We start from the raw sequence: 12,511 nt of genomic DNA on the forward strand, positions 1-12,511 counted from the left end.
TTAAAGTGTAGTTTTTATAATATATTGCATTCATTTTCTGGGTTTTTTTGTTATGTAGGTAACAGCTAATGTGCGTACATTTCAACAGTCTATACTTTGGATTTACGTACCACGCACTTACAGCAGCGGCCATATTCAACTATTTAGAAAGTCTTGCATATTCAACCATTTAGAAAATCTTGCATATTCATTTTAATGGCGAAGGTCTTCACCTGTTTATTCAGAGTAATACTAGCAAAAAATATGCAGGGTGGTGGGCGGCGTTTGGGTGGTCCCTGCTACTGCGCATCTGGTGGGCTAGTGTTCTAATAGAAAACCGAGGTAACGTTAAAGTTACTTGTGATTATCAATAATGGGTTTTCTCCCCATTATTTTTTAGCTTTGCCCCTGATACTGAGAATAGAAGTCGAGAGCTGTGGCCGAGGTAACTGCCATAACATTATGACCACTATGTCAAATCACTAATGCGGTCCAGTGTTGTTTTTTCCAAGTATTTTGGGTTTCTAGTACCATGATGGAAAGGTCCAATTCCTAAGTCAAAGTACAATTAAAGTGCAAGCTGGCACCTCGGCGTTCGTGAAAATATACTGCCAATCATTAGCAGACCGGAGTTCCGCTGTGGCGACCCCTAACCGGGAAAAGCTGAAAGACAACAACAACACTGTGCGATAACAAAGTCCAAAACCTACTAGGCATCAGCCTATGAAGCCGGCAGTAAGCGCAAAAATGATAACACGGTAATTTGAGTACTCAGACTGCATCGTTGCGAGTATTAAAGTCTGTGAAAATGTATGTTTTAGTTGTGTGAATAATTAACTACATTACGGTTATCACCTGTCCCACTTTGCGACGGACGGACTTAGTCCCTCTTTTGGCAGTTGTGTCCTGCAAAAAAATTGAAAAATGGCAAATGTCCTGAGATTTTAGGGCAAAAATATGTCTTATCTTTTCTTTAATAGTTGCATAAAACAGTTATACTGTATCTGAAAGACTTAAATATTATAAGAAAGCAAAACAGTGAAGTTCTGTCCTTTGTACTGGCTGGGGGTATGTTTTACCCTGTAAAATCTGACATTTCCACAAAAAATGTCCCACTTTAGGCATTTGAAAAGGTGGCAACCCTAAGCTACATTGTTGTATGCTTTGAATATTCATACCGATTCATACCTATGCTGACTTGTCACGGCAGCGGCGCCGGCAATGTGAATATTCATGCGGGTGTGGGGTCCGTGTGGCTGCAGACGTGTTGGGGGCAGGATTTGCTACTGCGCATTCTGCGAGGTACTACACTTACTAATTACCCAATCATTGATGTTAGCTAAACGTGCATTTGCGAGTTACGAAGAGCATTTTGGCTAACATCAAATCATTGCTGCAGGATTTACCTGTAGTATACGTAAACCAGACACTAAAGTATTACACTTGTAATTATGTTTAACTTTGTAAGAGCATAAAGCTCATTTGAGTGTATTAACCAACGCATCAAAATTTGTTCGCTTTCAAAAAAACAGTTTGCTTAAAATACACGCCATACAACTTTAAATGTCTGTGGTGGCACTTTTCAGTATATCATTAGGCTTCAGTTGATGATCTCACCAAAAGTGCCCCATTGCATTACTGGGAAACAGAGGTCTTGAGTTTCGCCCAATAAAGTATCTCCGTATCTTGAAACTATTTAATTTTTGAGAAGGAAATACATAACATTCTAACGGTTTGGCCATTTATCAGAGTGAAGGTGTACAAGTGATGATTACTATTTATAAGTGATTATTTCTAGGTAAGATGAGAGCATAGTTGCGAAACGAGCAAACTAAGATGTTTCACAATATAAATGTGTCATTAATTGTAAAAGAATCGATATTTTCTCAATCAAGTGGATTCAAAAATGCATTGCGTGTTTGCCTCATATGTGAAGGAAGTCAAACGTTGCATTAGTGATTTCTGACATGCTTAGTTGCTACGTTCTTTTCTGACCTGTTATAGCTGTGTTGCTTTTATGAAAAACAAACGAGAAAAAAAAAACGTTAAAAACAAATGAGTATGTGGTGGTACACAACTCTCAACTGGTGTGATTTGCGTTCTCAGAATTAGCCGTGCTTCTGTTATCGATATTTTTTGCACACTTGTTAAGTATAGCAGGTGTCATTCTTATAATTAAACTAAACATGTATACAGATTCTATATCACTAATTAAACAGAGTCTGGCATTTAAAGACCTTCTGCCGTGAAAGTAAAGGCGTGCTCCTGTTCGTGATGCATTGATATACATTTCAAAGGCCAGTGTTATGACTTGTAATGCTCAGAGAATGAGAGGTATTTAGTGTTGTAATCTCACAGGTAGGCAGGTCAAAAATAATTTTGTTCTATTATTAAACAGGGTAGAACCTTTAAGTTTTACGTGTAGAAGACATTCAGAATAAATGTCTTTTGTTGTTCGCAATCTCAAATGTTAAGACTCCATAACAAAAGATAAAATAGTTATGGAAAAGGCCTGTAACCATAGACAGGTTTCAAATATTGCCGTTACTGTAGAAACCTGCTAGAAGCAATGCGATTTGTGTTGATATACTTTATTGAGAATTTCTTGCTTATATCTGTAAACTGCCTTTCATAATTTTTGGTTAAAATTACAAACTTTAGAAGCAGCAGATTAAAATTGTGATGCAAAAGTAGGGTAGTCAGAGCATTAATCATAGGATGGTTTACATTGTGGAGTTCATTTAGCTGAATGAAGGAGACCAGTGTCTGGACTTACTTGAATCTATCAAGATTCAAACCTATACCTTGATCCTGGGTGACTACCCAACCATAGAGTGGAAGACCTATTCTAGCCCAAACACGAATGGCCAGAGATTCCTCGACCTTGTCATTGCTTTGGATCAGATGGTTGACACCCCTACGAGAGGTGAAAATATCATGGACCTGGTACTAACCAGCATGAGTAGCCACTGTAACACCCTTATAGTGTTAGCCTGCTTGGTAAGATCCGACCATAAAGTGATTGCTTTCCAAGTCACCATCTCCCCAAAAAACATATGAACACCTACATAGCTGCATGGGCTTATCAGCAATTGACAGACCAAATCGTCTTCCTCAGGGATGAGGAAACCTGTCTGGTGGACAGCAGCAATAAACAAACTAATAAAAAGAAAAAAAAATGCTGTCCAGGGCCAAGAAGAGCAGGTGCCAAGTTGGAAACTATCTCTCTTTTGAACAAACAGACAAGGTCACTGGTGAAATCCTCTAAGGCTAACTTTGAGTCCAAATTGTCCACATCCACTAAGGGCAATCACAAGGCTGCCTTCTCGTACATCTGCAATCTCAAAGGTAACACCCAAATCTGCTGTGAACTTGTAGTCAAGAAGACCACATACACAAATGCCAGAGATATAGCCATCCTGCTCCCCCCATCAGTAAACCAGGACATCCCAGGCACCTGCCCCCTCCCCTCGTCAGTAGGGAGCAGGTCTTTAATGCTCTCTCAAAGGCAAAAAATACAGTCTTCATGGGACCTGACAACATCCCTGGCTGTGTCCTACATGAACACAGGCATGAGCTGTCAGCACCATTATGCACCCTGTTCAACCAAAGCCTAAGTACTGGCTTCCTCCCAGCTGAATGGAGGACAGCCAATGTCATCCCTCTACACAAAGGTAGAGCGTCCACTGACCCAGGTAATTATAGGTCCATCAGCCTAACTACCCTGAACTGTAAGGCCGTGGAATGCATTATCATTGACCTTATAAACAAGGACATTGGTAACCTCCAAACACTTGATCCCACAAAGTTTGGTTTTGTCAAAGGGAGATCATGCCTGCTAAACTTGGTCAACTTCTTTGAAACAGTCACCAATGCCATCAACGAGGAGAAGATGGTGTACACCGCCTACCTTGACCAAGCCAAAGCCTTCAACACCATTCCCCACTCAGGTATAACAGATAAATTCTCCCAGCTAGGCACCAAACCCATATGTTACCAGATGGGGTAGCTAACTGGCTCACTGACAGAACCCACTCAGTCAAAACAGGGGAAGCCACATCTAGTAGTAGACCCGTAACAAGCGGCATACCCCCAAGGATTGGTCTTGGAGCCTCTGTTGTTTGGGATATACTTTTCTGAGGTGCTAGCCAAAACCAGTGGTCTGTGGCTGACCAGGTTTGCAGATGACTGCAAGCTGGCACTGTCTTAAATTCCCCTAGTGATGTGAACATCCTCTGAGGGCCTTACCCAAACTAATGACTGGTGGCAGAAGCATGGCCATGAAATGAATGCCAAGAAATGCATCACTATCCCCTTTGGGGAAAATGGCATCCCCAGTAATTATCACATTAATAACAATGTACTAAGCATTCCATCAATCATAAGGGACTTGGGCATGCAGGTTGTTAGCAACCTGACTTTTGACTGTCACGTTGTACGGAAGGCTTTCTACATGGCCTACCTCATAAATAAGGGTATTTCATTCAGGAACAAGGAGGTCATAACATCCCTGTACTCCTCCTTATTAGACCCATTATTGAGTACAATGTCCCCTTTAGCATGTACTTTGCTAAGCACATGCAGCAACTGGAGAGACCACAGAGGTTCCTGATCAGGAAAATCTAGGGTCTGAAATACCTATTAGGCTAAAAGCCCTGTCCCTCTACTCAGTCTCCTACAGACTGCTCAGAGGTGACCTGTGTCTGGCATACAAGGTCATCTCAGACCCAGCCTTGATAGAGTTGCTGCATATCCAGAAGTCAAACTCCACTTGCGCAACCTACATGCAAGGCCTCAACCTGGTCTGTGACATTAGTAGAACTTGTTGGCAAGATAGATTTGTGTCCCAAAGACTCCCCCATCTGTGGAATAGACTTCCTCCCCATGTCAAATGGAGTACCTCACTAGCCCTCTTTATGAGGACCCTGGACGACTGGGAAACAGAAAATACACCCCTGGGATCCCACCTGTGTCCCTGCTGGACAGGGGAAACAGGTGCTGACTTCCTGCTGGACAGGGGAAACAGGTGCTGACTTGTGGGAACAGAGGCAAAATTCTTGTGTAGGCTTATAAAGGCCTCCGGGCCAATAGCCTATTATTGTCCTATGAATCTAGCTACAAGTTATATTTTCCTTGCACTTAGCCCTCTTGCAGCATTCATTTCATTTCCAGTTATCACAAGCTAATGTAAATCTGTTTGCTCTTCCAGCTTCATACACTACTCTGGTGACTTGGTCTGCATATCTTTGAAATAGTACTTTTTTTGCTTCATTTCTTTATCTGGTTCCATCTGGCTGCAGTTCATTCCCTCTTCTTGTATTCCTTTTCCTGTTAAAACACTTGACTTCTTACTCTTTCTGTCAGTATCGTATTTCCTTGTATCATGTTTCTTGTCTCTTTTCTCCAAAATGAATATTTTTATTCTCTGGCTCCTCATTCATTTTGTTACCGTTCTATTGTTTTATCAGCTTAAATTTTCCACTAAATGGTTTCCAAAGCTGAACATGTGATTCTAGTTCTAAAAATATGATGCTTTAGAATTATGACTTTAGTGTCCTTGGATTCCAGTGTTTAATCTGTGCGCCCCAGTGTTTCTCTTGCCACTGCTTTTGTACTTTACTTCGTGACCATGTCTTTCATTCTGTGTTTTTTATCAATACCTTCCTGACTGTACTGTACTTTAGGATTACTGAACTGAAGTGCTCAGCTTTAAAGGTTACCCACATTGTAGCTGTGGCAGTCTAGAAATGAGCCACAAATAAATTATTCATATTCTTAATGCAATTATTTATATTTGCTTTAAGTAGGTTACATGCCATTACTGCCAAAAGCGACCCTCAGTCTATCTAGCTGGACATCTTTTCTGTCTTGTGTGTGACTTCACTTCCCTAACTAGTACGATCTCTTTCCTCCTTGTTTAACCTGTGTAGGTTTAGTTATTTATTATTTTGTAAATTAATCAGATTATAGTTTGCTTTGAAGGTTGCAACAAAGGGGAAATTTCCCTTTACTCTTGCGGTGTAAGCCTTGCAGCTGGTTATACTAAGTAAAGCCCCTTCCTGTATGGGAAGTGGGAGAGGGCTTTGTCCACTGCCAAAAAGTTCCATTTGATGGTAAATACAGTTTCTCTGTATAAAGACTGCATGTATACGCTTTGCAATCACACATGGATGGTCTGAAGTTCTTTGGATGGAATGTTAGTGGCACAACTGGTAGCACACTCATCTTTGGTACAGAAGGCTGTGCGTTCTGTTTCCACACCGGACAGATGAGTTGCTGACAGTGTAGTGCAGCATTTGGGGGTGTTAATATTCCTGAGTGTTAAATTCTTCAGATGAAATGTTTAAAATGAGGTCCCATCTGTATAGCTTAGTGGTATATTGTGTGGATGTAAAAGATCCCATAGTACCTATCAAACAGAGTTGGGAAAGTTTCCTGATGCCCTGGCCGAATTTCCCCTAAAGTCTTGGGCCTTCCCTGAAAAAGTGCTGGTAACCTAGTAGGATTAACCTGGTCAACAAAGGGTAAATAAGTGCTTTTTTGGCCTTTCCCTTATCTAAATGCACAACAGGTGCCATCCACCACCAATCTACTAGAAATTCTTCAGTCTTCATGAAAAGTTAGACAGTCTAGGTAGGGGAGCATTTTGTAGCACTGACAGCTACCTTCCCTCATACAGATTTCTCTGTGTTCTACCAGTTATGTTCTGTACCTTCTCTGTGGTTATTCCCCATTTACCCACTGATTCCCACTCCCCCCTCAAGGCCATTCCCACATCTATATGTTTGGAGAATACAGAAACAAAAAACAATTCAGTATTTTAGCCTGCTTGCCTGGTTCCTGTGCTGTCTTCCTTTCTTCTAGATTTGTTAAAATGTATCTGTTTTTCTTCCTTCACCTATAGAGCTAAAAAGTATTCTGTCCTTCATTAACTTTCTGAGAGGGTTTGCTTTACATTGTTGACCTTTCTGACTGCCGTAGTTGCATTCTTGCCTGTTTTTTCACATGCCTTTTTTCCTCCCCTGTGGTTATGATACAATGACATGAAATATTTCCTTGCTATTCCAAGTTGGCTGCCTTCTCCTCCTTTCTTTTTATGAGTCTATTACCTTCTTTCTTGTTCCTGTTAGATATAACCTCTCAGTTCCTGAACTGATATATGCCATCTGTTTGTGTATTCAGCCCTACCAGTCATCTTCCTGTGGACTACAGTTTTGTAGTCCCAAACATCTGTTTTGGAATCAGCTGCTTTTCTCTTGCTGCTACTGTGAACTGTACTTATGCATCTTTATTGTTTGCCATCTGATCATCACTTCAGCCTCATATGCTTCCTTCCCCTTACTCAGGATCACATTAGAGAGGTTGCCTTCACAAAGCATCCCTTAATCAGAGGATGGGAGTTTACTGTCACCTATTCCTACCTTGCCCAGGTCCTGATATTCTGTAATTTAAAATGTTCTTCCACTTCACATTCTGGTGCTTTTTATACTATTTCAGAAAACCATTGTTCCTTTTCCTTGTGCCATTTACTTGGGTACATTTCTTTGGTTCTATTTTATTAATGTTCCACGTAGCAGTCAGCATCTTTTCGTATTGATCTCATTACCCCTTCTCCTATACCTTCACTGTCTCTTTTGTATAGCTTGCAACTAAATACAGCCACAGTCCAACGCCAGTTTTTCATCCATGTTTCCATTACTCTTATGGTGTCTTCTCTTCCCACTTACAATACTCCTAATAATTAATTTTTCCCATGCTTCTTGTATTGTAGAGCCTAAACTGTCATAGAAATTCTGTCTTCCTTCTCTTTTTCCATCTTCCTTGTTGTTCTGTGTTCTCCTCATGCTTCTAAATACACATCAGTCTCATTGGGCTCATTTTGGCATGCCCCTTTTCTCTACTCCCGCTGTAAGTTTCAAATACAGTGCCCCTTTTCTCTACTACCACTATAAGTTTCAAATACATTTTTGCTGGTGTGTTGTAATAGCCTAGTACCAACCTATGAACCTATCTGCCCGAAGGCATTTATAAGCCTAGCCAGAATGTGTTTGCTTTCGCCGCCCCCTTAGATTAGTTCCCTGTGCCTCTGTCCAGCAGAGCCACTGAAGTGATCCCTGAGGTAAACTTTCTGTTTCCCATCCACTCGTCAAAGTTTCTTTTGAAGAGTGTTAGCGAGGAGCTCTGCCTAATGTAGATTGGGATCTTGTTCCAAAACGTGGGAAGTCTCTGGGACAGGAATCTATCCCTCCAGCACGTTCTATTTATTGTTGTGGTGAGGTTTAGATCCCTAGAGCGTGTGACTTGAGGGGATAAGGTTTTCTTTAGGTGGAGTATGTCCATCAATTCTGGGTTTGACATGGCCTTGTATGTCAGGCAGAGATCACCTATGAGTAGGCGGTATGCAACCGAGTAAAACTGGAGTTTCTTCAGTCGAGCTGCATAGGGCATCTGTTTGCGGCCAGTGATCCTCTTGGTGAGGTACTTCTGTGGTCTTTCCAGCTGTTGCAGGTGTCTTGTAAGGTACATCCCAAATGGGGCGTTGTACTCTATGGTGGGTTTGATGAGTGGTGAGTAGAGGGGCACAATGACTTCTTTTGATCTGGATGCGAACCCTTTTGTGATTAGCTGAGCCATGTAGAAGGATTTTCTAACCACTTTGGCAATGTGATTATCAAAGGTGAGATTACTATCTGCTTGGGTCCCCAGATCCCTTTTTACGTCTTCCATATTTAGGGGACTACCACGTATGTGGTAGTTTGCGGGTACTTTGTTTTTTCCAAAGGGGATGACTATGCACTTTTTGGCATTTAGCTTGAGGCCATGATTTTGACACCAGGTATCTGTCTCAGTGAGACCCTTTTGGAGGATGTCTGTGGCAGCCAGAGAGTCAATTATAGCATCTAGTTTGCAGTCGTCTGTGAACTTGGTCAGCCATAGTCCTCCTGTGCTTGCCTGTACTTCTGAGAAGTATATGCCAAACAGGAGGGGTCCTAGGACTGAGCCCTGGGGAAAGCCACTTGTAACCGGTTTAGAGTCGGACCTAGCTCCCGCAACTCTCACCATGTGGGTTCTGTCCGTGAGCCAGTTGGCAACCCATCTTGTGACGTAGGGATTTATGTTCAGGCTGGTGAGCTTGTCTATATTACCAGAATGGGGAATGGTGTCGAAGGCCTTAGCGAGGTCTAGCTAGGCTGTGTGTACCACCTTTCCTTTGTCTATAGCCTTGGTAACTGTCTCAAAGAAGTCCACCAGGTTTAGGAGGCATGATCTGCCCGTAACAAAGCCAAACTGGGTAGGGTCCAGTGTTTGGAGGTTCCCAATGTCTCTGTTAATGAGTTCCATGATGATACGCTCCATAGCCTTGCAGTCCAAGCTAGTCAGGCTTATAGAGCGATAGTTCCCGGGGTCTGTAGTGGCTCCACCTTTGTGAAGCGGAATAACCGTTGCTGTGCGCCACTCTATGGGTATGTAGCCTGTGGAGAGGCTGAGTTTGAACAGTGTGTTTAGGTGAGGGGTTAGTTCGTCTTTGAGCTCATGTAGGACGCAGCCTGGGACACCATCTGGTCCCATTGATGCTGTGTTTTTGGCTTCGGAGAGGGCTGTTTTAACCTGAGTGTCCGTGATTTCAGGGACTCTATATTTTTCTGGTATGGTTATGGGCCCTTTTAGGGGTGAAGTTTGCGCTGAGCCTGTCTGCCAGAGTGTTTGCAATATCAGTCGGTTCAGTGCATTTTGTGCCATTCTGCACTAACTCAGAGCAGATCTGAGCATTGCCATTTAGATTCTTGACATAGCTAAAGAATGCCTTGTGGTTCTCTTTGGAGTTTTTGGCAATTTTTCTTTCAAAGCTCGCCTTGGATGATTTTATGAGGCATCGTAGCTTCTTGCTGATGCTGATCAGGGATGTCTTCCCTTCTTGGGATTTTGCTCTTTTCTGTACTAGTTTCCTCCTTCTATTGTATAGCTTGTTTATGGCAGGAGTCCACCAAATTGGTTTCCTTTTCTTGGAGGAGTGAGTCTTGGTTTTGCTTGGGATGGCACGAACCATGCATTCTTGTAGCTGCCCGTAGAATGCATTAGTAAAGGATTTTGCAGCTTGGACAGTGTTATCCTTCAGCATGGGGGCTTTGAAACCTTCCACCTCGGTCTTAAGTAACGTGAAGTTTGCTTTTGAAAAGTTTTTCACAGTGGTTTTCTTGTCCGGGGGTGGAATATGGATATCCAAAGTGATTTGTTTATGTTCAGATCTAACCAGCGAGTGGTTGACCTCTGGTGTGGAACACCAGTCGCCCATGTTGGTGATGACCAGGTCCAATATGTTGTCAACTCTGGTTGGAGAGTTGACCAGTTTGAGTTTATAAATTCTAGGAAAAGTTGGGCAAGGGAGTTAGTACTTGAGTAGTTCTCCCAGTTAATGTTTGGGTAATTGAAATCACCCAATATTAGGGTGTTTGGTAGGACCTTTAGGTTTCCCAGTGTTTGCAGAAATGCAGAATGGGGGTCCTGGGACATGGTGGGTGATCTGTAGCAAGCTACAATTTGAATTGCTGTTTTGCCCATTGTTAGTTGCACATGGATGATCTCTGAAGCATCGTGCTGTGCCACTAACCTGGAGGTGTGGGTATCCTTGATGAATATGGATACGCCCCTGCCTTTTGTATTTCGGTTTGGGTTCTGTGGCTGAAATGTATGGTATGAGTTGTAGCCTGGTAGTGCTGGGGTGTTCTCTGGAGCATTAAACCAGGTTTCTGTTACTGCACATATATCGATTTTCCCCATACTGAGGAGTGCCTCGAGTGCGTGCATTTTGAGGTTTAGACTTCTGGCATTGAGTAGCATTACCCTTAGTTTTTTGTTACTTTTGCTATTTACGGAGGTGGGTTTGTCTTTTGAGCCTTGCCGAAAAAAGGCACTATGGGGCTGGCAAGAGCCTTGGCCAGTATTTGAAAGCCTAAAGGTGACAGGTGCAAGCCATCTCTAGCGAAGCAGCGTGGCTTGTCAAGCATGTCATCCCAGGCAGACAGACACTTGATCCCCTTTGAATGACACCAGAAACTTAGCCAGTTGTTGAAATCGAGAATTTTTTCTGTGTACCGTGGTATCATTCTTGGTGAGGGCAGGATGCTACTTAGGGTCAGGGTCATTCTGGCCTGGGCTACATGATCAGAGAGCTCTTCCATGTCTCTCTTCATGTAGTCCAGGGAGGTATGGCTCCGGGCATTCACACCAACATGGACAATGACAAAGTCATATTTGTTCTTGTTCTGGAGTGACCTGAGTGCTTGTGTTATGTGGTGGATCCTGGCACCCGACAGGCAGCTAACAGTAACCTTCTCCTTATTCAGCCTAGTGAGTGGGATGTCGGTGTGCCTGACTATAGAGTCACCTATTACTAGTATGTTGAGTATGTTATTTTGCCTTAAGGGCTGTGATTGCATGGCGCACTGGTTTTGTGAAGTATGTGTTTCATGGTTTGTGTTGGGAGGGGGGGGGGTGGAGGTTGCTTGGATGTTTGCTTTGGAGGTCTCTGTTGGTTTTGCAGATTTTTATTTGGAGCCTCCGAGTATGTTTTCATGTATTTATGTGTGTTTTTTTGCCGGTGCTGGTTTAATGGGTCTGTGTAGGACTGGTGGTGTGATGCAAGTATTTCCCTTCTCCTCTTGACTGTCTGATCCAATCTTGGGTTGAGAGAGCTTAGCCTCTAGTTTGGCTGTATAACTGCATCTCTCGTATGTATTAGTGTTTGGTGGTAGGAGGAGGGGGTTGTCTCTGTACATGAGGCAGTTGTAACATTGCCTCAAAATGCCCAGATTCACCAGTTGGAGTACACCTGAAACTGGCCTTTGGACATGCCTGGATAAGTACAGTGAGCTGTTTTACTGGATGGCTGGTAAGGTCGAATAGAGAGCCTTGTCCTTCTGTACAGTACAGGAGGGTCTAGTGCTAGGGTTTATAAGTGCTTGCTGTAAGTTTTGAGCAAGTGCCGGGCTGAGAAATGAATGGCTTGAGTGCTTAAGTTGAATGTTCGTCTAGTTCCAAGGGAAAAATTGAAGAGGAAACTTTGTGGAGCCGGGAATAGTTTTACCCTAGCTAACTGGTGCTGCCCAGTGCGCAAAACCGGGCAAATACAATATTTATAGCAGGGAAATGAAAGAGATAGAAGTTAGCCCAAAATGGCCAATAAACTACTAATTTCTGGGATGAAACCACTCCTCCAGGGACAGATAGGCTGCTCAAAGCTCCCCTCTCTCACAGGTGAACAGAGAAACTTCCTTCTATCCAAGTAAGGTATGGGCAAACACAGAGATTTGTAACACAGCCCTGAATTCAGCACTAACCTGAAAACTGGACTATACTAGCTTAGAAAGGCGGGAAGCAAGTATGTATATATATATATATATATATATATATATATATATATATATATATATATATATATATATACATATATATATTTTTTTTTTTTCCAGAAAATAAAGCAGATAATTAAAAAAAAAAACAGTTTAAAAGCACAGAAAAGGATACTTATTGT

The 12,511-nt window shown here is 42.4% G+C and overlaps 1 protein-coding gene across 3 annotated transcripts in view; it reads left to right on the top strand.

Annotated features, from left to right (window-relative positions):
* The first annotated feature begins 674 nt into the window (after nucleotides 1-674).
* TSEN34 (tRNA splicing endonuclease subunit 34) overlaps nucleotides 675-12,511 on the top strand; it is a 235,825-nt gene continuing 223,988 nt past the window's right edge. Inside the window, exon 1 of one of the 3 annotated variants that reach the window (XM_044081632.1) lies at nucleotides 675-737. In XM_044081632.1, coding sequence (XP_043937567.1) covers nucleotides 703-737 — 35 coding nt within the window. In that variant the 5' untranslated portion in view covers nucleotides 675-702. Of the gene's footprint in view, nucleotides 738-1,590; nucleotides 1,778-2,253; nucleotides 2,338-12,511 lie in introns of those variants that run through there. The other 2 variants (XM_044081641.1, XM_044081649.1) reach the window with 2 other exon arrangements.

This window comes from Protopterus annectens, chromosome 1.part1 (genome assembly GCF_019279795.1).
Source record: "Protopterus annectens isolate FY-2018-M chromosome 1.part1, PAN1.0, whole genome shotgun sequence".
NCBI classification, from domain to species: Eukaryota; Metazoa; Chordata; order Ceratodontiformes; family Protopteridae; genus Protopterus; species Protopterus annectens.